This window comes from Pollicipes pollicipes, unplaced genomic scaffold, assembly GCF_011947565.3.
Source record: "Pollicipes pollicipes isolate AB1234 unplaced genomic scaffold, Ppol_2.1 Scaffold_7231;HRSCAF=8579_pilon_pilon_pilon, whole genome shotgun sequence".
Classification (NCBI taxonomy): Eukaryota; Metazoa; Arthropoda; class Thecostraca; order Pollicipedomorpha; family Pollicipedidae; genus Pollicipes; species Pollicipes pollicipes.
The window spans coordinates 11,500,033-11,525,111 of record NW_023597034.1 but is presented as its reverse complement, the minus strand read 5'-3'; the positions used below and the strand labels follow the sequence as shown (position 1 = coordinate 11,525,111).

Here is a 25,079-nt window from a genome sequence, read left to right as displayed (position 1 = left end):
TCCCTCTGAGATTAGGTCAATCGCTGCAGCGCATGACATGAAGCCAGATCTGTGCTGAGCGGGGCCCTCGTTGGGGAGAAACCAAGCCTCGTCCAGGTCACGCACGGGGTGCATTATTGTGCCGTCCGTGCACGCTCGGGGCCGGCCAGTTGCGTACGCGGCCGGATGCCAGCGCGCAGCACGCCATCAGCCGCAACCGACGGCAGTTAGAGCCACGGCACCGCTGAGAGGCACCGAGCCGTGTCATTACCGCACGGGGAAACCTGAGCGCCCTCAAAGGCTGGGAACCTCGGTGAGTGATTGTGCAGCTGCGCATCATCTAAATCAGACTGGTCAAAAGGACTGCTCTGAGGGCGACAGCAGCCTGTCTGTACCAGGCGAGCGTCCTGCAGTCAGACCCGGATGCGTGCGTTCACCTTTCGCTGGGTAATGCTGATTGACGTGGCCATGTCATGAAAGGAAAGCCCCAGGCGCTTAGACGTTTGTAAAATTCTCGTCACACAGACTCAATCCACTGGTTTTCCGTATACCTCGGACCTACGGAGGCCCGTGGCCCGAGGTTCACTGACTTCGCCGGAGGCCTACCACCCATTACACATTCTAAACTGGACATGCTCGGTCGATACCATCCGTTTACCATTCTGTGACACCTAATCCAGTATCAGCCAATGGTTCGTTGTGGCGTTTCTGGATCACGTCCGATGCTTGAAAGTTATAAGCTTATGATAACACGCAGCAATAGTGGAATTCCCAGGTGACAAGACATGCCAAGACAAAAGAGAGGAACAGAAGACACCAGAGGAGAGCAGGGGATGGTAGAAAGGGGAAAAGAGCCGGAGGGAGTAAAAACAAAGGGAAGCAGGAAGATTGTTGGAATAACACCCAAAGCTCAATGAACGACAGAAGCAGAGGAATATGATCACCACCCGCATGGGGGGTGGCATCAACATCAGCAACCCCACAACTTCCCGTTGGTTCTCTGCCTGCCGGAACACCGGCCTTTTCGTCGCGTCTGGATGGTGACCGCGTTGGCTGCAATTTGTGAGATTCAGGCACAGCGCAGTTCCTGGTATCTCCAACACGGACAGCATCTGCAAGGCCCACAAGGCTTCCTCCACCACTAATCTTAATCATCCACGAACCATTTCCCTGCGCTCCGAATCGCACACTGGCGTACCCTCTTTCATTTCGCCTGCTGAATGTCGTCCAATCATCACGCCGCCTCATTCCCGGCATCCCTCTGCCCCCGGCATCCCCCATCCCCGTCTGCGCCCATGGCCTCGTCTCGCCAGGTCTGTGCCGCGCACCCAGCGATGGCGCCTGCGGCCGCGCGCCGCCGGCCGGCCGCCCGAAGTTTCCGGGCTGGACGCCTCGGGGCAGGAGGTTTCCCGGTTCGGGCGGGCCCATTCGTCGGCCCTTCTAGGCCGGCCGCCAAACACCTGTTCCGAGTGGTGGGCCTCTCTTTGCCGTCTTTGTCTCACCAATGTCAAGATCATGCAGTTACCGAGCAGACATCGCTGGCTTGGAGAAAAAATGCAAAACGAGGGGGCATTGTTAAATTTGGGCTACGGCTAATAATTTTTTTCCGATGTCGTGGTAGTGCAGCGAGTCAAATATTGCTTCATTTACAGTAATTATAGGTCGGGATTTCATGGCCTGCCACCCTTCGTACGCGGGCCATACGTAAGAGGCTTGCATAAACAGGCCTTGAATGCCAACGACGTGCACAAAACAATTTTAATCCGCGCGTTGTGTTTCATTTTTCGGAAACCTCGTTCAGCTTGGAGGACTGGCAAAGTAAGGGCTGTCAAAACTATATCATGTGGCGGCAATGCCATACGGAGCAGTGCAGGTATTCACACCAGTCTCTGTGGACGACGCACAGCTTCCATGCGCGCTTGTGGACTTCAGTACCGTGTGTTCAGTACCGTGCCTTCAGTACCGTGCCTTCAGTACCGTGTGTTCAGTACCGTGCCTTCAGTACCGTGCTTCAGTCCGTGCCTCAGTACCGTGTCTTCAGTACTGTGCCTTCAGACGTGCCTTCAGTACCGTGCCTTCAGTACTGTGCCTTCAGTACCGTGCTTCCAGTACCGTGCCTCAGTACCGTGTCTTCAGTAACTGTGCCTTCAGTACCGTGCAGTGTGTATATATTCCTTGCCGGAAGAAGACAAGAAGTGACCAAGGATAAGTAACATTTTGTAGCACGTTACTAAAACTCTCTGGATGATTAACTGCCAGCTATGAAAGCATGTTCTCGGCACGCGCAAGGCCATCCCCAAAACTGAGTGCTTGCCTAATGCGGTTGAAACGGTTTCTGAAAAAAGATTTATTTGACAGTCTCACGCTAGCTTCCCATCCACCTGCTCCCATTCTGCAATCTCCACTTCAGCCTTTCGATGAGACCAAGGGACGCGTTTACGGACAACTTGCCCCTCTCCAAAGAGCTGACTTACAAAACGGTGTCGCGCCCAGGCCTCGGTCAGACCTCTAGTCAGTGGCGGCAGCGGCATTCAAAGTCGGCTCGTGTGACAGGCCTCTTGTGTCGCAAGCGTCGCCGGCCGGGCGGCGGCGGTGCACGCACCGTGCTCTGCGGCGCCGCCATCACCCAGACGTGCGGGCAGCCGGCGGCGGGGGACACACGGACCGCACGGCACGCGGGGTCAGCACACTGCGCTCGCAGCGTCCGGGTCAGCGCTGAACGCTCGCTGCAACCTCTCCCGGCGCAGCTCTGCCGCCTGCTCGGCGTATCGCGTGTCTGCTCCCTACTTGCATAAAGGCCGTTCCGCAGCATTCTGTGATGTAGAGATACCACCATTCGAGACAACATATTTTGGGTAGGAATGAACCAAATGCTCAACTTTTTCAAAAGCAGTCTGAATTACATAACAGACATCGATGTACTGTTTTATACACTAGCGCCGCGACAGCTGTCCACACGTGCAGCATGCGTTAATACAGCGCGTCGTCACGCGCCTGGCTTGCTGACGTGAGCGGCATGTCGTGGGGACACCTGTGGCCTCACGGCGGAAATACGGCACACTTTCTGATGCGTCACCAAGCGCATACGGACAGGTCAGTCCGCCAATGTCCTGTCTGGTGCACCACTCAGAGGTAGTGCGGGCGAGGTCTGTTTGGACTTGAGGGCAAGGTGCACGGCTGCTCGTGTTTTGCGCCGACAACAGCGCGTGCAAGCAGATTTTTTTTTGCGACAGCGCAGGCGGCGGTACGGTTGAGACGTCCACCATAGGCACACAAACAATGTCCCGTTGGAAGCCGGCAGCCAACAGACCCTCCGGTGACATTGGACGGTGCGACACGCAAACACCAAAAAACTGGCCCGATTGACCATGACGGCAGGCGGAGACACCGCACACAGTAGAGAGCCACCACCGTGTACCGTTGCGTCGCCAGAGCCGGTCAGGTTCGGCAACGCATCGCGGCAGCGCATGCGTGGAGCTTGCGTGGCGCACAGGGCTCCGTCGTGACGTCATGTAACGCACGGCGGCTGCAGTCACGTGGCCGGCACCGCCAGGTGCAGGCAGGGCGAGCAGAACGGAGACAGCACAGCGAGCCGCACGCCGGGATGGTGCGGTCAGAACCAGATGTGGTGGCGATCGGATGAGGTGAGGCTCACAGGTGCGGTAAGAACCAGACGTGGTGGCGATCGGATGGGGTGTGGCTCCCAGCCAGGACCTCAAACTAAAGAAGTCATTCAGGCAAGACAGCCAAAGGCTTGGATGAGAGTCAACATTTTAATGCTTAGATTTGAGTAATGTTTTTGTACATGTGGAAGAAGATGCCGAATTATTTAGAAGTTATACCCTACCTAGAACGTGTCCTACATCCAAGGACTTCAACTGCATTCCCGTGATTTGCATCAAGTTTACGGACGCTGGAGCGTCAAAACGTACACCTCGATCAGGTGACGACAAAGCTGGTTCCACAGAGGGCGGGCGGGGACGCAGGATACGTCGAGCAACCACAGCTGGGGTGACCCCAGGTCAGGGGCCGTGACCAGCGGATACCGAAGTCGCACGCCAGCCTGTCGCGCTGGCGGCCGGCCGTCTCACTCGGCGCTTTCACCGTGGCGCGGCTGGAGGAAAGCCGGCCGCTCCTGGCCTGGACAAAGTGCGGACCCTGCAGCGGCCGGCGAACGCCGCCAGCCAGTGTTGGCGGCAGCCTAATCGGCCCACCGGCACACGAGCAGCGCCACTTTCCGGGAGTCGGTCTGGCCTTAGCCTAAGTGCTGAGTACCATGAGTGAGCCGAGCTGCAGAACTGAGCTGCAGTGGTCCCGTGACATCGGCACAAGACGAGCCGCTGACCCCGATCAGCTTGTCTGAAGCTGAGACGCGACCGTGCGCCTGCAGTCACCCCGGCGTTTGTTGCAGATACCGCAACACGCAGCGCCGAGGTGAATGCGATCCCCGCACGGTCAGAACGGCAGCCGAGTGATCTTTGCCACAGACAGTACAATGCGTTTCCCCTGGCACCCTAGGGGCAGGGGGGCCGACCATGGAACGTGTCGCGCCCCGTCCGTGTATCTGGCTAGATGAGATCTGCGCTGCCAGAGGAGGCCCGGCCGGCGCGCCCGTGGCCGCCTCACTCAATCGCCGCAGTCCATGTCACAGTTAGCGAGCCGGTCGCTGAGCGAGCCGCCGGCGGCTCGGCCGACGCGGGAGCAAAACTCGGGGAGCCGTCGCCGCGCGGGATCTAGTCGGCCACGGCCGACCGGTTCGGGTCATCCCAGGTCACAGGACCGTGTGTGGGCGCGGTAAGGGACTCCCACTCGGAAAGTTGCAATACGCATGTCATAGTGGGCCGTAAATGACCTTAGAATCACGCACTACAAACGTTGAGCGCAATTTAATTCGTTGCTTTTTAACCCGTTTGGATGACTGGCAGCAACGCCAGCTGGTAACGCTCAGCTGTCCAGTCCGAACATAATGTCATCTTTCTGCGAGAAGCCGCTGGCTGGAGGATCTGGGGTCCGGAGGCGCGTGCGACCAAGCTCGGCGCTGGCTCAGCAGTGACACACGATGACTGCGGCCCAGCCAGCGGCGGAAGTGATGACCGAGCAGGCTCTGGTGTCACTTACCAGATGATGATGTGGGTGTAGTATCCGGCCACCCGCAGCTTTTGCCCCCAGAGGAAGCCCTCCGAGTTGGTGCTCAGGTACTCGGCCACGGTCAGGATCGGGTACGGAAGACCTGCCGGTGGCGGGTGGCGCGTCACATTATGTCACGGAGTGCGTCACCTTACTGTTAGCCCGCACCGCAGCACGGCAGCCCCTGCAGCATAGGGGGCCGCGCGCCCCAGTCGCTGACAAGGCCAAAGAGAGCGCGTTGGGGGCGACCGCGACAACGGTCTCCATCACCCACAGGGGATCACCGTTTCCCATCGCTCAAATGAAGATCGCGAGTACCAACTGACCACAAAAGATCAGTCCCCCGCCCTCCGTGGGCTGCTCACGGACTTCCGTATCCCACACGCCATCGGAGTATCTCACATGCCACGGACCACCCCGGCTGAAGGGGGAACCGGGAACCGTTCCGAGGACCAGACCGGCTGCCGGCTGTCGGCTCCGGCCTCGTCATCGTGGCCGACCAGCTCACCTTTGACGAGGGCGGCGCGGTACTCGGCGCTCATCTGCAGCGGCTTCGCCCAGTGAAACCGCTCGTTAAAGTCGATGTCGCCGCTCCGCTTGCTGAGGGGTAGCGCTGCGGGTCGGACGGCGCAGTGAGGGATAGCGCTGCGAGTCGGACGGGGCAGTGAGCCGAGGCCGCCGCCGCGGAGGCCAGGCGCCGCGCGCACAGATCTTCATCTGGCGGCGGCGGCGGACGCTTTCTCGCTGCGCGGTTTCCCCCCTGTTCCGTCGGAACGATTCCCAGTTAACGTGTCACTCGCAGCGACCGTCCGGGCGCTTTCTCGCTGGGAAATAGCCGGCTTTGGGGAGCTCCGGCTGATGGGGCCTCTCAGCTGGCTTATTCACAACGCGACAGTTATGGGGCCGGACAGCCCCGCCTTTGTCGGCACTGGCGAGACGCGACGTAACAGGACCGGCTGTTCGACGGATTCTGCTCCGCCCGACAGCTACCTCGTCCCCCCCCCCCCCCCAGTCTGCCACCCAATCGAAACAGCTCACCCTCAAATTCGGGCATACTGCTGAAGCCGACGGAATTCGGGCCGAGCAGTGGCGCACTACATGCAGTTTCGTTGCCCTTACGCTTGTTTGACTACCCCTTACTGAGTCAGTAAAATGTGGGGCTTCTCGTGGTATATGTGATTCGGATCATGACACGAAACGCGTGTCTGCACTTCTGGAACCCTTGAGACCGTTTCCATACAACAGTAAGCACAATTTTCTTTTTTATCACGTCGCTAGAAGAGTAATAATTTATGGTCAACCAGCACTGTCTCCGCATGTCCAGGCAGCACAATTTTGTACAATTTGTGCGACAAGCACGTCAGCCAGGGTCAGGTTATCAACCGACGTTTGCCTTCGCCTGCTGGGATTGGCGTGTTATTGGACATGTGCAAAGCCTCGGCCGGAGCGGCACAGGCGTATCGCACGACCCGGACTCGCTGCTAAGCCGAGCTGCAGGCTCGACTCGGTGTGCCGGAAATCCCGGCCTGGCGGCCGCGGCGGCCGGCCGGGCGTGCCGCGGCCCGTTCGCCGCCGGCCGCCGAGGTCATACCGCCTGCAAAGCGACTGTGCCGGCCGCGCTGCCCCGTCACCGAGACGCCACAGAGGTGGAGCGCAGAGTGGTCTGGCCGTTGGTCACGTTCGGAAAGACGCCAAACGAGGCCCTGCCAATAACTCATTCCTCCCAGAAACCGTGCCTAGGGGATCGTATACTACTCACAAGCTTTTGAAAAGAAGTCAGCTTTAAGAACACCGAAAAACACTGAAACTGGCGTTCGCGAAAAGTGCCAGAATAATTTGTCGGGAACAACTCTTTTTGTGAATTCCTGAAGGATTTCTTGACAAAAACTGATGGTGATTTTTCAGGGACAAAAACGCACAGCGCGCTATTCTAGAAGATGCTTTCGGCAATCACTTTTACGTCTTCTTTACCATGGCTTGCCATTGAGCAGTTTCAAATGTTACAATGCATAAATCACGATAGGAAGCGTCTGAGCTTAGTACCTGCCCTCAGCACATGCTGAAGAGTCTGAGCTTAGTACCTGTCCTCAGCACATGCTGAAGCGTCTGAGCTTAATACCTGTCCTCAGAACAAGCTGAAGCGTCTGAGTTTAGTACCTGTCCTCAGCACATGCTGAAGCGTCTGAGCTTATTATCTGTCCTCAGCACATGCTGTTTCACCTTAACATATCCTTGTTCGACTATCGTGAATAATCTCAAACGCATCACACATTCAAGGTCCATTGAGATCCAATAAACGTAATTTCTTTCACCCAAGCCGCTACGTGCATATTCTGACACTCCCATTTTTATCCTTCACGGGTGGCTGAAATTGTGCCTACCGTTTTGGAAAAAGGTTAATGAAGGCCGATTTATCTAATCTCAGCCCACACAATAAATCTTTCCAAAAGCAATTAAGCGCGGCCCAAACAGGCAGCCCGATGCGGTGTGCTCACGCCCGAGCCTGGACTGGAATGTCGACTCATCGGGACTACGACGCCTCGTTCACACACCGCAGCCGCACTCAACCCGCGCCCGGTCGCCGGGGGTGGGCGGGGAGTAGGGAGTGGGGGAGGGGGGGGGGATTCCGACCGCCGACCGTGCGGTGACCGGGGCCGCACGAGCGTGACGTGGTGCGCCACGAGCGGCGCACGTGGCGCGCCAGCGCCGCCGCCCGGTCAGCCGGGGCTGTCCCAGGGCAAGCACGAATGCGACACGATCACAATCGGCCGATCAGGCCGTGACCGAGCGGCGTCGGGCCCAGCCGGCGCCGCGTCGCCACCGATGACGGCGCTGGGGGTCGTTGCATCGGAGACGGATTGGTTCGTGCCGGCCGGAGGCTGGAGACCGACGGGCCCACGGCGCCGCAGCCTCGGCGGCTGAGAATCGGACAACTCGCGCAACTGTTTGGCCGCAAAATGCGGCAATCGCTAATCGGTTTAAAGGGCTCACGACATCCTGACGTGTTGCAAGGTTTCGCTCCCCGCTGGTGACCGAGGGCTGGGAGGTCAGGAGGCCAAGCCAACCAGAAACGGCGAGCTCTGGTGTGGGTAATTCTCAGCGCAAACAGCGAGCGAACGACGTAAGCAAAGGGCGCCATGTGGGCCGCTGATATGTGAGGGAGAGGTGAGCTATATGAACTATTCGACTTCCCACTTCCTCAGCAGCTGATGACGCACGTTTCGAGAAGAGACCAGAAGATACCGGATAAAAGGCTAGTCGTAAAAAGACTAGTCGTAACCAAATGGCGTCAGACATCGTGCGGACTAGTGATGGATTTTGGCTGCGCTCCTATCAAATTTTGACATCTAAACAGAACCAAATTCTGCTTAAGTAAAACCATGAAAATTGACAACGTATGCAGAGAAATCCAGTTACCAATCATACTCTCAAACCCTGTATTTAGCTATCACCCATATCTCCGCGCTGTGTGGGAGATTGCATGCAGGTAGAGATGGATTAAATCATTTTTTTCTCGACAATGAACCCCTAGGAAACTAAGAGAATCGCAGCTGAATGTCGCCAACGGTTTCCGCGAGCATAAAATTGTCACGAAAGCCTGAACAAATTGGTGCTATGATACGCCAGAATATTACGTTCAAGTTGCGACTGTGGTCTTTAGCGAAAGAGCGCATTTAGTTGAAAATGTGCAGCGGTTCAGCGGCCCCCAAATCCACCAACACGGGCCCGCTGCGAGCTGCACTGGGAGCCGCCAAGCCCGTGTATCAACATCCCCGAATTGAGACAGGACGTGACACCCCTTGTGGGCCATTTTGGGCTATCAGTCTTGTACTCGTTTTAATATTTTGACCTACTGTTGATGACTGGATTGCATTTTCAACTGGTTTCGAAAATAAAGCAGATTTTTAGTCACCTTTCGGACACTGGCGAGAATATTTCGGATTCCATAGAACTTTTTTTCTGAGACGTCTCGATACACTGCATCGGACCACCAGCCTCCGCCTGGCGGCACTGAATGGGACGGTTGATTATTTCACCATGATGTATCCAAGTCGACGCTATTATCAGGTGCTGGAGGTTAGTGCCGCCGAGGTTTCGCCCGCAGTAAGACTACCACCTCGTAGCGATACTGACCAGGTCACAATCTCATGGGCTTGATAGAGAGTGTCCAAGCGATCCCACAGAGCTTACATGGTGAGTCGCTGACTTTCGCCGACCGTGACTGAATATTTTGGCCAAGGCTCGACAGGACTGATGAAGACCGGGTGCAAGAGCGTGCAGTTTGCGCGGTTAAACAAGTTTAAAAAAAGCAAACATAGCATTGCTTTTTCCGCTGAACGGTCTGCAACTACTTTTTTACACTTTGATTCACAGTATGGTTTACCGAGCTCAAGGACAAATGTCCAGGTGGAGATACCTAGAAGTAATTTTGTCAGCAAATGTGTTAACGATGAATGATTTTTGTCGTCGACCACGTCATGAAATTGGCACCACTGGGCTGACGGTGCCAAGACGATGCGATAAAGCATAACTGAATAACTGAATTTAATATATAACTGAACATAACATAACTGAATAAGCATCTTTCATTAGCGCTGCCTTTTTTAAATTTGTTCCATCAGCCTGTTGGTCTACCATGCTATGATAACATTCAAAGAGCATGTGCAGTGCATGTAATAATGTGACCTTAAGCCATCTGAACGTGGTCTTCACAAAATATCCTAATGACTTACGATTGGTAAAAATAATTCAGTGTGGTTGCCTGTACTAAGGTTTCCTGACACACGAGTAGGAATCCATGCCCGCCAGCACGGTTCGACCGCCCGCTACCACGCCGGACAATGATGGCAGACAGGGCTCTCCCGGAGCCTCACACCTCGCGCACGGACGTGACTGGAGCGCTCACCTTTGAGAGTGACGTTGACATGGTTGAGGCCGATATGGACCCCGAGGTCGGCGCTGAGGCTGTCGGCCGAGAAGGCGCGGTAGTAGGTATTGATCTGCACTGTGCCGCTCTGCCAGTCCGATCCCGTGGCGCCCACTGCGGCACACGCAGGGCTCATGTCGTCAGGCGGCTCGGCCAACACATCGCCGTTGTGGAAAACGGGTCCGCTAAACGGCTGGTCTCTGGGATTAAACGGTGCACGACTTTATGAACTTCCACGTCGCGCTGGGATAGGTTCGCCTCTCCTAGCTGCCCAGCTGGTTGCCCTCTGCTGGCGGTAGTCGGCAATGCGCGGCTGGTTGAGTTTCGGGTCACCCAACAGGCCTTCGGAATAAGCAAATATTAAAAATACTACATGTCACAGTGCGTCCCAGCCGGGCCGTCAAGACGGCGACGCCACCGTTCATTTCGATCTCTGCTGCAGCATCACCAGCTATGACGCTGCACAACGAGGGCCGACCCAGCAAGGCATGAGGTTCGGGCAACGTTACACAGCGATGGTTACAACAATGCTCCGCTCACAGTCTGGACAAGTCTGTGCATGCACATGCAAACGTCGAAACCGTTCGCATATGACTTGGACGCTGCATTCTATCTACACTTTACCGCTGTAGCCACGCACAATATACGCTAGAGTTCGTCGTTCAACATGTAGCGGCGATTCCACCTTCACTAGACAGCATGCTAATCCATCAACATGTAGCGGCGATTCCACCTTCACTAGACAGCATGCTAATCCATCAACATGTAGCGGCGATTCCACCCTCACTAGACAGCATGCTAATCCATCAACATGTAGCGGCGATTCCACCTTCACTAGACAGCATGCTAATCCATCAACAGTCGGACGCATCATCATTGGGAGCACGACTATGGCGTATGTCTCTTGTGCATTCGTAGGCCAACACCGGCTTCCAAGTGGCGTCGCGTGCACCACAAAGACAAATGGAACGTCTGCCTGAAATATTAGTACGACACCACAGGACATCGGTTGAAAGCCTTAATCCACGATAAACGGGTGAACAATAGATCCATTTCTATTAGAAACTACCCTAGCTGTATACACATGTAATTTTCTGCTGCCTTATTCACAGAGATTAACCCAAGATACAGTGCGTTTCCAATCGTTTGTCTCGGCCCTATCACAAGCACTTCTCGCATCGTGGTTCGGCGTAACTAACCCCCCTGAGCAGGCGGTAATTTGTTTGCTGTCCGCCTCGGCGCAGCCGGCCAGCTGGTCAGTTTTACAGCCGGCCCGGGAAGTAAGAGCTCGGGCCAGCCAGCCGTGGCGGCCGTTCTCGGGCCCGGCGCTTCCCTGCCGCCACACGCTCCGTCTGCGGACGTGACGCGTCCCGCCGTGGGACTGGACGCGTCACGCGACTAGAGGTGGTGCCTGGAGGTGTAGGTGGTGACGTATCGCACAACTGGAGGAGATGCCTGGACCAGCGCACGCGACCGGCGCGCTGGCCCCGGTAACACCTCTAGCTGCACCGTCGGCATCCCCGTCCACCTGGGTCCAGCTCCCGTCACCGGCTCGTCATGACGCGCACGGTAGCCCATTCGCCATCGCTCGCTCTCACCGCTCTCCGTCGGGCCCGAGTGACCACTCCTCCGGCGACGCGGCCAGGCCACGGCGCTGCGCCGTCCAGCAGCGTGCCGGGCGACGCGGAAGGGGCGGCATCACGCCCTGACCCACTTCCGCGCCGCCCGCGGCAAGGCTGAGCGCCGCCGCCGCCGTCCGGCCGGACGCAGGAGGCACGGGCCGGCGCGCACTTGCCGAGAGTGCCGTGAGAGAGCGCCGGCCCTCCCGAGGCCGGCGACGCGCGGACACGAGCAGGCGCACTGCTCGCCGACGGCTGGCGGCGGCCGAGCCGGCGCTTTTTCGCCGCCGTCGTGTAAGGAAGGCAGCGGGGGGCTGAGAGGTTCCGGTTCGGCCGACGTCGGTGGCTGACCTCGGGCCGAGAGGGACGCCGGGTGCGCGCGCACGACATCCGCGTGACCCACTGAGCCGGAGCGCCGCCGGTATAGAAACGTCTCCAACTGCGAGGCGCACCGTGCCCGGCCCGGCCCTCGCGGGGATAACAGTGCGTGGACGGATGGACATCGAGAACGAAACGGACCTAATTAATGGTTTACTGATGGATGTGTCGGCCAGGTCAGTGTACATCGAGGAGAATAATTCACAGTAGTGAACTTTCTCCGGGATGGAGGTGTTTCCTATACAGAGCCAAATGTTTTCGTCCTCGTGCTGTCGAATCATTCTTGCCAGCGCGATAGTAACCGTGCATACTGGAAGCCTTACCAGAGGCGGGACTGCTAGATGCTGTTTTATGCCTTGATTGGCCAAATTTGTCAGTGACTGTGGAGTTTTCGCCTGCTGTCATAGCACGGAAGAAGTGCGCGCGGTGCGCGTGCAAATACCACGGCCGGTTTTCCTATGTCATCCCAAATAATCAGCAGCTGCATCTTGTACTCGGTCACAGCCCTGTAAACTGTGTGCAAGAGAATGGAGACTGCAGAGGGTCGGGTGTACTAAGGTTAAACGCTTTTGCATTTGTATTCAGAACTATGAGAAGATATGCACATACTTAAATAGGTGTAGAGAACCACCCTCATTACTCACGTGTAATGGCGACACCGGTGAAAAGACTGAGGACGACGCAGACGAACGTAGTGAAGCGCTGAAACAAAACGACTCATCAATTCCAGCATACCCACATAGCTTGCCTTAGCCGATTCTTCTATCGCACGATACAACTTGAGTGAGATGTGCAAACTGTAATTGTCATGATCTAAGCATTCAGCGTTCCCTGGGCTATAGCTAAGAGTGCAGTGCCGCGGCACCACTGCACACAGAGGAGCGCTCGCGGCGTGGTAGACACAGAAGGCCGCTCGTGGGTCAGACCGAGCCGCCGCCGCCACCAGGGAACGAGGGCGGGATAGTCGTTGCCGACGCCGGCGTAGAAGCGTCCGGCCGGGGCACACGCGGTCCCGCGAGTGAGACGGAGCGAGCCGAGAGCCTTCGCAGCTCGCAGCGGCCGACCGATCAGCCAATAGCCATGTTGTGGTGGTTCGATTGACTTGAGCCTCCGCACATAAGTGGATTGGACCTCGTGAAGAACCGCTTTGGTGCTAAGGATGTAAAATGCCACGCCACACTTTCCCAAATTATTCCGTTTTCTTTCTGCCAGGGCTTGTTCTTTGTTCTTTAACAGCTCTATAAACTTTTGACTGTAGCACGAGAACTATGGGAGACGAGTAAGTAATTGCAGCAGCTCTTTAAGCATGATATCGTTTTAGCCACTAATATCTCGACCGAAGACAAAGTGAAAAGTTCCAATAGATGATTTCTTTGGGTTTGATGCGTATTAAAACATGTTTTTCATACCAAAACGTTGTATTTATTCATGAGAAACAATTTTTGGGTAAGCCCATTCATTTTAAAGCGAAATTTTTACGTAGCCAGGCACGGCAAACCACTACTGTTTATCCCAGCAACGCTGTAAATGGTTCTGATTTTTATGGTTTTGTAAAAATATATATGACAAAGCAAAATTGAGATCACAAAATAAGCTGGACCTTTCTATAACAGGTGGGTAACCACGCAATTCAAAGAGAGTGTGAAAAGGCCTGATATCTTTTTGCATATGGTATGGCGAGAGGGGTCTGGGCTACACGCCATGGTTTTTTGCCGTAGCCCCTTTTATGAATTCGGCTAAGTCCAGTAAGACATCCTGCATTGGATTTTGTATGCTATTTTCTTTGCTAGTAACATGACATGCCTAAAAATACGTTCCACTGAAAACACTTGGGAAAAATAATTTTGTAAATAGTGTTCTCTCATGATGAAGCTGCATTGTGTTGACATTTCAATGATACCGCAAGCGACCACCTGACCATCTCTAAAAACATTGAACAAATGTCACAGACACACCTAAGGCAGCAATGAGCCTAAAACGGCAATAAGCCTAAATTCACGTTGCTGCTAGATGAACGCAAATATTTCCGTCACCCGACAAAATATTTACTTCTGCCGGGCTCTGTTTGGGGTCACGCAATCATCAGGTGGGGCGTGCATACTCCCGCAATGTGACGTCATCAAAACGCCAGCGACCACACGGCTTTCGCACCTGATGGTGTCGCGCTCTAGCCATAACCGCGAGGCCGTCCCAGCCTGCGCTCAGCATGCGCTGGTGGTGTGACGTCAATTAGTGGCCTCGTGCCTTTACACCTTTCCACACTCCCGCGCTGGTAAACAGCTGACCGACGCGAGAGGTTCTGTCTTCGCCAGATAACAGATCCCATTCAATTGGCCTCGTTTTGTTATGGGTGGTTCGGGCATGTCGACAGGTGCAGTGTGTGCGGACAGGTGCGGTCTGCCGAGCTCGCTGACGGCGCGGTAAGCCCGTGGTATACCCGGCGCCGGGCTCCCTCCGAGCCGTGTTAGCTGCGCGCCTCTGTCTTTCTGCAGTCACCACATAGGCCTTTGTGGCGAATCGCACTCACCGGTCACGCATTGTAGTGCAAACACACATAATGGCTTGATTTTTGTCAATGGCGTATATTGTGCTCATGGCTTAAGTTCATTGTGTAACATAATGCTCCTCGCTGTCGCAGTACATCATTCCGTGCGTTTCCGTGCATCCTCATTTAGTTTAGCGGTTGACAATTACTTGCTGTTTATTACTACAGCTATAAACTACTCCCATCCCACAGAGAGTAAATGCCGCTCCCATGCCGCTGCAGTCTTTAATCATAGGCGGACACTCAAGCTCCCATCCTGATAATGATCTAATTGTCGTAACATGAATTTAAGATAAAACGAACATTGCTCGCATATAATTTCCGCGACCCGTCATACGGCGATGGATCGGTCGTTGTAAAATTACGCGTTACATTTCACAACCGTGAAAAACCTATTGCCTAATGCGTTAAGCACTCCGTTGCTTTTCCTAAGAGGCGCCGCCAATATGTGGTTAGGTTTCATGAGCCACAAGCCTGCCGAGAGATGGCATAATAGTGGCTGACCAGGACAGTCATGTCATGACGGGTCAAGTGCAGTTTCGGCACCAGATACTTGCAGGCAGATCCGTTAAAAGGCCCAACAACTCCAGAACATCTTGGTCTGAATGCACCACTAATATTTGTACCGCACTCTGACGAATCTGAAACATCCAATAACCGCCACTCGTGAGCTACATTTTTTCGCCCTCTCACTTCAAAGTTCTTGAAAATGGTTAGATTATCATCAACGCTCCATCGCGATATCTGCTGCCCACTCCCTTCCTGATGATTCTCTCTGATGGGAGGCGTCAGGAAGCCGCCTGCATTCGCTCGTCACACCACGCGGGACAAGCTGGTGGGGCCAGAGGATGACCTGACCGGGATGACCGGAGCGGCAATGACGGACGCAGATACCCGTCCTGAGACGGTCGGCTGTCTGACCGGGTACCTGACACGGCCATCGCGCGCAGTGGCACGTGTGTCAGAGACACGACACCACCAGGGTCACCGGACATGGGGCGCCGGCGCCGCCGACCAGGCTCGAAGCGGATACCAGCTACCGAGGCGGACCCCAGACACCGAGGCGGACACCAGGCACCGAGGCGGACACCAGGCACCGAGGCGGACACCAGGCACTGAGGCGTACACCTGGCACCGAGGCGGACCCCAGGCACCGAGGCGGACACCAGGCACCGAGGCGGACACCAGGCACCGAGGCGGACACCAGACACCGAGGCGGACACCAGGCACCGAGGCGGACGCCAGGCACCGAGGCGGACACCAGGCACCCAGGACTCGCAGTGCGACCGTGTTCGCGCGGCTGACAATCCAGCTTCAACGCCGACGGCGAAGAGAGCACCGTGTACCCCTCTACAAAAACAGCGCGGCTGCAGGATGAGACGGCATCTGAGCTGATAGGGGGTAAGTACCCGCCGGCCTGGAGTCACTCGCTCATCTGTGCCCGATGAGTCAGCGGTCACCCGCGGCCAGCACGGCTCTCAGCGCCTCACGAGCCCGTCTCAGCTGAGTCGGCCCCGTTCGTCTAGACACATCGTACTCACCTGGCTGCGCACGCCCGGGAAGATAAGCAGAAAGGCAATCAGCACCGTGACGAACACGATGGAGATGATGATGGTGGAGACGTCGCCGGTGACGGCCGTCCGGTTGCTGTGGTGGTACAGAGTCGGTCCTCCATCCGTGCGGAACGCGTCGAACCAGCCCTTCATATTGGCGCAAGCCCCGACCGTGCGGTTACACGCTGAAAAGAGGAAAAATGCATTAAATCCGGATCAGAAAGTTTCCACCACGTGTGGGAATACGACAAGCTGTCTCACGATTGCTATTCGGAAATCGCGTGCAGCACCTCTGGTGCGCAAACCGGGCCCAACTGCCAAACCTAGGCAACGAGCGCGGCGAACAGGTCAGAAACCGCTAGAACACACATCTACACACACACACAAACACACACACACACACACACACACACACACACACACACACACACACACACACACACACACACACACACATCAGATGCGCGAAGAGGGCTGTCTCCGGCGCTCGAGGTGCATGGCCACCACCTGCGGAGCCACGAGATGGTGGTACCCTCCGACTCTCGGCTCTCTCACGGAATGACCCGACCGAGAGGGGCCGCAGGAGCAACCGGCCCCGGCGGCCGCGTCTCGGTCCGCAGCCGACCCGATGGAGCGAGCGGCTGGATGGCCGCGGTGGAGAGGCGCCACCCTGTCGGCTGTGACACAATTGTCGGGTTCCCGTCGGGTGGGGGCCGACGCGGCTGAGGGAGCCCGCCTCCCGCCAGCGCCCGTATCATGCCCGATCGCGTCTTTAAGTGCCGAGTCAATACACGGCAGATGTGAAAGTCTGTTTCGTCACCGAGTTTCGTATGGGCTGATATCCCGCGACAATTGCTCGATGGGCCGTGATATGGAAATCATGCCTGGGTGCTGAGATGAGTGCATCACACTGCAGGACAAATCTCTGAGTAACGCAGAAAACGTGCAAAATAGACGCAGAGGTCTCCATTGTGGCATCTAGTGCAGCCTGGCTGTCAGCTGCTGATGAACAAACCCTATATCGTATGCTAATGCTTACACGAGTAATAGATTGTCAGATTCGACGTTGACCCAACAACTGACAAGCAAGAACGCGTTTATCGTGGATTCCGATCGCTGTTTTGCCGTCGTACCGATATTGCACCGGAAGTGACTCCTGCGTCAGTTGCAGGAAAGCCCAGGCCGCCCAGGTGCAGACTTTATTCACTTCAATGCCAAGTTTTTGGTCTATACAAAGGAAAGCAGACATTCGGATTTGGTGTTCCTGTTACATGGTAAGTATGTAATTCGGCTGGTGTTGCACTTTGGTCATCCCCTGTAGACACCCTATCAGCTGTACGGTATTTCATCTCTTAACACGCGCTCGGATGGGGGTCAAATTGTCCCCCAAAAGTTTTTCCAGAATGGTTTCCGAACGGCGCGGCGTAGCCGCGCCAAATTTTGTGTAGCTGTAAACAATTGAACAGGGGATCGTTCGGAATCAACAATTTAGATGTACCTTGTAAGGTCCCTGACATATGGCAGGTCAAAGTCAGGCCATGGTTTCAGCGAAGACAGTTTCTAGGGAATCCTTCAATCTGATCCAACAACGGAGTGTTAGACGAAGCCATACATCTCTGAAATGCTTTCTTAGGCAACACAACAGTTGAATGAGAAAATTGCATTGACCTAAGGTCAGGGCATGAAGGTCACGCCTAGGTCAAACCAACCTGTTTTGTTACTCTAGGACTTGCTGTATGGGATGGTTTCTGGTGCTGATTTCAAATTTATTGATGGCAGGAACCGCACTATAAATCTTTCATAGGCCTCTTAGAGGTCATAATAGGTCATTGATCTGAAATGACCAAGGTTAACATTTTGTTTTAGGAACATGCTGCCTAGCGTAATCTTTGTCGCTTAGTCAAATGCAAAACTCAAAGCAATCTTGCATGATTTTGGTCACCTTGATCTTCAAAAAGTCAAACAAGGTCCCTGACCTTAAGTGAGCATGCGAAATTTTGATTAGAAATGGTGATCTAGGTTCTGCGGGCACTTTAGAGACCAACCTGGAACTTGACCTAGTTTGACCTTATCTGACTCGGAGATCATGACCAAGCAACCTGAAACTTTGACCTACATGAGTTAGCGTACAGGTCAAGATACCCTGTAAATTTGGTATCTCTAGCTTTCTTAGTTCCCTGGATCTCAGGGGGGGGGGGGGGCAAATTGACCCCTCACCCGAGCGAAAGGTATTTAGCCGGCCACCCGGGCGCGTGTTAAGGAAGTGCATGATATGACAAGGTCATATCACTGCCCTGGAATGCAGACGCAAATTACCTGTGAGATCAAATTGCGACCCGCGTATGAAACGCCCTCATCACAGATTTCAAACAATGCAAGCGCTCCCCGGCCTCGGCAGCGGCGTAGGCATTGGCCCCTTTACGCTGACATCAACAGATAACCCCCCGTACTTTTTAATCCTCTGAATGGCCCGCTCACTGTCGGCTGGTCTCGAGGTCATCTGAAGCAACCCGACACTGTCCATGGAAGTGTCACGCACGTGATCTTGCAGCTCGTCGCAAAGCCGTGCTAGGCCTTGACGGACCACATAATCCAGCTGCCTAGCCGCCCAATATGTAAAGGCATGCCGATTCAAGAGAAAAACACCCGGCACTACACGAACCAAAGCGCAATGATAAGACAGTACATCGCCGTGAGCCGAAGATCAGAACAGAGTAAAGCAGGATAAAGCAGGGAAGAACAGAGTAGAGCCGTGGGCAGTCGTTCTAGCCGGAACTGCACCCCTTCACAGGCACCACACACACCATCCCTCACAGGACAGCACACAGGACAGAGTTGCACAGGAGGTAGGAGCAGGCTGCTCCGGAATACAGAACAGGACAGGGCAGGACTGACTGACTTCTGAAGGTTGTCCGATTCCATTCCGCGGGTCCGTCCATTCCCACTTGGTCACCTGTCCGGCAGCGTCAGGACCGGCTGCACTGCATGCCATGTTCAACCCCTAACAGCTCGTAACTGGAAACCAGGCGCGATGCGGCGAGGCGTCCGCCTTGACCCGACTCGTAGAGAATCTGTACATTTTGGCTTTGGATTATTTTTGCGCCTGGGACAGAGGCACCATGTTTTGCTCGAGGCTGCAAAAGCACTGGGCCTGACTGATACCGTTTAAAATCCGCGATAGACCTATATTTTAATCCTTAAATGCATGCGTCTTATGCTCCTGGTTTGATGCATGTTGATGCGTACATCGCTGTCACAGTCACTGCTCCATTCAACAGCGTCTTACGCTCCTGATTTGATGTATGTTGATGTGTACATCGCTGTCACAGTCACTGCTCCAATCAACAAGCAGTCCTCTGAAATCATCGCACTCGGTATGTATTTAATCTTACCCAACCGAACATCCGTTCGACGCCTTGAATCATTTGGCAGACCTTGTGGGGATTAAAGCAACATAACTGGATTTTTCCGTAAGAATATGCAGCACCTGATTGGAACATGGGCCGGACAGACCAGCAGGTAGTGCAGCGCCCCTGGATCTGCTGAGTGCATTGTGGTTCATAGGGACTCCTGAGTCCTGAGTCCCAATATGGTTGCGGGTGAGCGGAAGGGCCGACCCCTGGATCGCCAGCCGCTGCAGCTGGGGAGCAGGTGAGCCATCACCCATGGAGCACCGACCAATAGCTGACAGTCAGCAGGTGACGTGACCCAGCTGCGAAACTGAGCCAAGCCACGCACCAACAGCCGGGCAAGGCATGAACTGACACGCGTTCGGAACGGTTCGCGCGGTGCACGCTGTCACAGTTCAGCACTGGAGGCTGCCCGCACGGGCAGCAAAGTCATGCCAGCGCTCTCTGGCCCACGATAACTGGCTTTGCGTGATGAAACGGCACGGTGGTGAAAGAACAGAACGGTCGCACTTTAAACCTCCATGATTACAACAGTTTGTAAAAGCAAACTGTTGCTCGGTGCACCTTGGACCGGGCTGGGTGAGGCACTAGGCGGCGGGGACGGCACCGTCGCACTCAGGTAAAATGTACGGACGCCCTGTAGCCGGAGCGTCTGTCTACCACGCTCATCCGCACGGGACGTCGGGTATTTATGCCAGGGTCAGCCAGACGCAAACTGATCCCACTTTACGGAGGAGAGCGAGCAGCGGGCTGAGGCGGAGGGGGGGGGGACACCGCTGTGTTCCACCGCTGCAGTCGAAGGCCGCCTCCGCACAGCTGCACAGCTGAGGGCGACACGATGAGGGACAGCGTCCGAAGGGGGCACGTAGCCAGGGAGCCGCACCCGGCCGGTGCCTCGGCGATCTACTCACGCGGGACATGGCCCGGCGCCGAGGACGCCCCGGCACCGATCGTGGCGGCGCTGCCGGCACGCGGCCGGCTCCTGACGGGCCTGGCGGACGGGCCCGGCTTCAGCGCGCGCACATCGTTGCCACCGGCGCACCTCGAACTCCGCGCACGATGAGCGCCGACGAACGCCGCGCCGGCTGTGGCCAACACCGGACGATCGAGCACTGTTTCGGCGAGCTGCGCGCCTTGGACGCGGAGCGCGCAGGGCCAACTTTCTCGCGCGGCGCGCCTCTGCTGACTGAGCCGGACGGTAAAAGTTGGCCCAAATAGCGGCGGCGGCGCTGGCCGCAGCGTCCCAGCTACGCTCGAAGGGATTGCACACGCGCCCGACGCTGCGAGATAGGCTGCTGGTACAGCCAGAGGGGTACGGTGGATCAGCCCTCAGCCTCGCCGCCGGACACGAAAACAGGCTCCAAGGTGCAGCACGATTGACTCACCGAGATTTGCCTCACCCGCGGCATGTCGACAGGTCGAGACGGCAGCACACTCGCGGCATGCACGTGTTAGCGGGCGGCACGTGTGCAGACGGCCGCCGTGCGCTGGCTCACCTGTCGCGGCGTTCCGGCGGGTCCGTGAGAGGCAGTCCGGCGGGAGCCCTGATCGAGCGCTGTTCTCTAGGGAACTGCTTCCCGGCGACTGACATCACTTCCTTCTACGATGTGACCATCGACCTCGCCGGGCTGGCTCAGATGCTGGCCTTGGCGGTAGGCACTTCCGCGCTGGCTCGCGCGCGCGCCCCGCCTCAAGGTCCCTGTCCGCGCCCCACCGCGCCCCACCTGCCACCTACGCGCGCCGGCCCTGTTCGTCGACGGGGGACCGGGCGCTGTTTGACCCGCCACGGACAGCTCACAATTGCACCTGAAAGAGAGAGACAGAGAGAGAGAGAGAGAGAGAGAGAGAGAGAGAGAGAGAGAGAGAGAGAGAGAGAGAGAGAGAGAGAGAGGAGAGAGAGAGAGAGAGAGAGAGAGAGAGAGAGAGAGAGAGAGAGAGAGAGAGAGAGAGAGAGAGAGAGAGAGAGAGAGAGAGAGAGAGAGAGGGGGATGGGCGGCAACGGAGGGAGGGGAAGGAAGAGAGAGCCAGCATGACTGAAACACTGTAGATCCGAACTCTGACCTCAGATGGGCTTGTTTTGCCTGCCATCAAGGTCAGAGAAGAGTGGAGTCCAGTTTTTGTAACAGTCAGTGCGAAACCTCCCGCATGGTGACTAATTTCAACATTGTGCGAAATTGCAGCAACATTGTGTCGACTTCGAGTACAAATTGCGGTAAATCTCAATCTACGCCCTTGCTGCCCCGCTCGTACCGCTACACGGCAACGAAAAGCGGCGGCAAAGTCCTTGATTGGGAATTTTATCTGGTGCTGCACGAATCACACACAAGTTTTAGGCGTAAAAAGCTGGAGGAGAATGTTGTGGCATCCTTGGCAAGCAGTCCATACAGCCATATGCGTGCAGCTGTCGATGAATATGCTTTAAGCTACAGCAGTAAATTGTTTAACCAAGCATGGACCTCACGAATGCCTAAGAGCCAGCACGATTACCAAGAGCCTACTCGGGACACGGAGTGAAAATTGGGAACGGCCTAACTCGAGCTAGGTGTTCTACGTTGTACAAAGGCAGCCGTTCGTTGCTAACCTCATGCAGCAGCGCTGCCGCTGCCCACTGGCTCTAGACCCAGCGGGTCGCTCACCGCCGGACACCATCCTGACCGGACGCCACAGACCCAGAGCCAGCACACGGCACCAGCCGACAGCGGCCAGGGTCCGATCGGCCTGCGGCGTTCGGCGTGCGCGCGGCACTTTGTGGCGATGCGGCTGCGCTAGCTCGGGCCAAACAGGAAGTGACCGGCGCCGCGACGTGATGCAATCCGGCCCCCATCTGGGTCAAGTTCGGCCTCGTCTGCTGTTGGACGCGCCCCCGGCGGTCGCCGTGCCTTCGGCGTCTGTCTCGACGAGTGCGCGCGTGTATGCGTGTGTGTGTGTGTGTGTGCGTGCGTGCGTGCGTGCGTGCGTGCGTGCGTGCGTGCGTGCGTGTGCGTGTGCGTGTGCGTGTGCGTGTGCGTGTGCGTGCGTGCGTGCGTGCGTGCGTGCGTGCGTGCGTGCGTGCGTGCGTGCGTGCGTGTGTGTGTGTGTGTGTGTGTGTGTGTGTGTGTGTGTGTGTGTGTGTGTGTGTGTGTGTGTGTGTGTGTGTGTGTGTGTGTGTGTGTGTGTGTGTGTGTGTGTGTGTTTGGTCGTGAGGAATGCGACGTTAATTTCAGGATGGAGGTAATCGGTAGTCCCGACCGGCCTCAGACGCAGCGTCGCTCTGCACCACCGTCAATGATTGCCGTCGTCGATGATTGCCGTCGTCGATGATTGCCGTCGGTCGGACATACCTTGCTCAGGGTCCTGCTTTGACCATTGTTTCTCCCGGACGCTCATGCGGTCGGGATGACCCCCAGGTCACTCGAGACGTCACAGATTAGAACCGCCAAAAACCTTCAGAAAGTTGGTGAACCATTGTCACAGCAAGTGTACGTTTGATACGACCGTAAAGCTCTAGCGACGCGCACGGAGTCCCGATATAATGCTGCCATGCATTTCATGATTGAAATAAAAGGGGAAGTTGTTTGTCATGCTAACCAACGACATTGCGAGAGTATTCACCACCGGAGCATATCTGACCTAAGGCCAATTACGGAAACGAAGGCGTTGTTTTGTGCGCGCGATGTGACGCAGACATGTCAGGTAAATATGACAAAGTAGGTGGGCCAAAAATGGACTACCTGTACCATTCTATACTGCCAACGCTGAGGTTAGGATCCGAGCAATTGATAGCGGTCAAACAAGATCAACTTACGCAAGGTTCCACAAATGAAAGATTGCAAGTTCAGGGATAGATTTATGTCGTATATGGTTTTCGGAAGGGCAAAACACCAGTCAAGAGCCATGCGCACTAATTCAAGAGGTGAATTAGACCTCGAATTAGACCTCGAATTTGTGGCGGGGAAGTTCAATATACAGGACCATTTGGACAAAACCAGGTCCGAAGAAAGATCAAATGCTTGTTACCGCCTTGGAAATCCGAATGATCTTGTCTGGAGAACTCGATGGCCACGCTGGGTTCAGGCAGGTACTTTTAGGTAAATGCGCAATCTGTTCCCGTAGACTGATTGGAAGAAGGGCGGCAGCCTCGATGGATCGCAGATGATGCCCATAGGAGCCTGAAGGAGAAGCAGCTAGCGACTCTCATAATGCCTTCGCAGGCCCTGCTGTTATATTCACATATGCTGTGGTGGACAATGAACAATCTGGCGCCTTTCGTGTGCTCTTACTCCGTATGTTTCCCAGATGATCGGTGGTAACGCATTCGCTAATGGGAGACGTGATTACGCGAGTGTTGCGAACGCCTCTGGATGTGTATTACTCGGAATTTAATACCATCAAAGACATAGCCGTGTCTCCCAATGATCAAAATAAAGCAGCCTTGATCAAAGCACTGTTCAGATGTCGCGTGCGTATCCGGTTTTGACCCGGACCGTACGTTAGTGCAGCGTTCAGCCTACCTGTGGCGTCCGGATCACTTCCCACGTGTGGGGCGCGCTAGCTCGCGTGAAGTCCGGTCTGGCGGCCGGTCCGGTTCTCCTGTGCTCCCTGCCGTTCCTTGCACACGGAACAACTGGCAATGTTCGCGGCAGCGCGGCGGCGGCCACCTCCAGCCGTCCCCCCGCCCCTCCCCCTCAGGCGCAGGACACGCCTCAAGCCGCGTCGACCTCAGGCTCCGCCCCGCCGATGACGTCAGCGTGACGTCATATCGGGCACCGGCACCCGGAAACCAGCCGCCGCCCAGAGCCGGCTCCGAGGCATCCCCGAATGAGACAGTGCGGGACATGGAGGAGAGGTGGCGAAGGTGAAAAGTTTCCCGGGTTCCCAAACAGACTACGGGTCATTTGTTTCGGCTGGAACCGCATTGTCCGCGGGGAAACCGGAGGTGGACCGAAACGACCGAAGTACCTCCGTAGATCCAAAAGGTTTTCGGTGAAACTCACTTCGCGGGTCATTGCCCCGCTAATTCGCTTTAATTGCCGCGTTAAATGTTCCGTAAGTTTTAATACCTGTAACACATTTCCGTTATTTGTGTCGGCTATCATAAGGCACGGTCTCAAATCACCACGAATTTAATTTCCATGCATTGGGGGAAGGGGGAGGGGCCGGGCTCGATCCCATGTGATTCTGAGCTTTAACATTGGCCTGCAGTAGCAGGATAAAATACTTTTGGATGTCTCAACTTCGTGAACTAACGTGTGCACCATGTGTTCCCATGCAACAAATCAATACCAGCATTCGACCTTCGCTACCACCAATACATCCAACGTATGGCACGACACGGAACACTTCAGTCTTAGTCACGCACGGTGGCGGGTCCAGAAGGGGAGGGGGGGACCATCCCCACCTTGCGCCGAAGGGGCACGAAAATCTTGTGATGCGGGAGCCACAATCCACATTTAGGGTACACACAACTTTAGCTTTTAAGACACATCCAAGTTCAAGAGCACCACGAACGGCCCCAAATATTTAAGTTCAAGACATAAACCATTATTCCACACACCCGGCCGG

General features: G+C 55.7%; 1 protein-coding gene across 3 annotated transcripts in view; it reads right to left on the bottom strand.

Moving 5' to 3' along the window:
* The window catches only part of LOC119109624 (uncharacterized), a 28,907-nt gene extending 4,765 nt beyond the window's left edge, over positions 1 to 24,142 (bottom strand). Inside the window, exons 1-6 of one of the 3 annotated variants that reach the window (XM_037233335.1) lie at positions 24,029 to 24,142; positions 16,117 to 16,313; positions 12,675 to 12,732; positions 10,013 to 10,147; positions 5,615 to 5,719; positions 5,098 to 5,209 (exon numbers count right to left, since the gene is read on the bottom strand). In XM_037233335.1, the coding sequence (XP_037089230.1) occupies positions 5,098 to 5,209; positions 5,615 to 5,719; positions 10,013 to 10,147; positions 12,675 to 12,732; positions 16,117 to 16,281 (575 nt within the window). In that variant the 5' untranslated portion in view covers positions 16,282 to 16,313; positions 24,029 to 24,142. Of the gene's footprint in view, positions 1 to 5,097; positions 5,210 to 5,614; positions 5,720 to 10,012; positions 10,148 to 12,674; positions 12,733 to 16,116; positions 16,314 to 20,449; positions 20,498 to 21,034; positions 21,140 to 24,028 lie in introns of those variants that run through there. The other 2 variants (XM_037233334.1, XM_037233336.1) reach the window with 2 other exon arrangements.
* Positions 24,143 to 25,079: the final 937 nt, after the last annotated feature.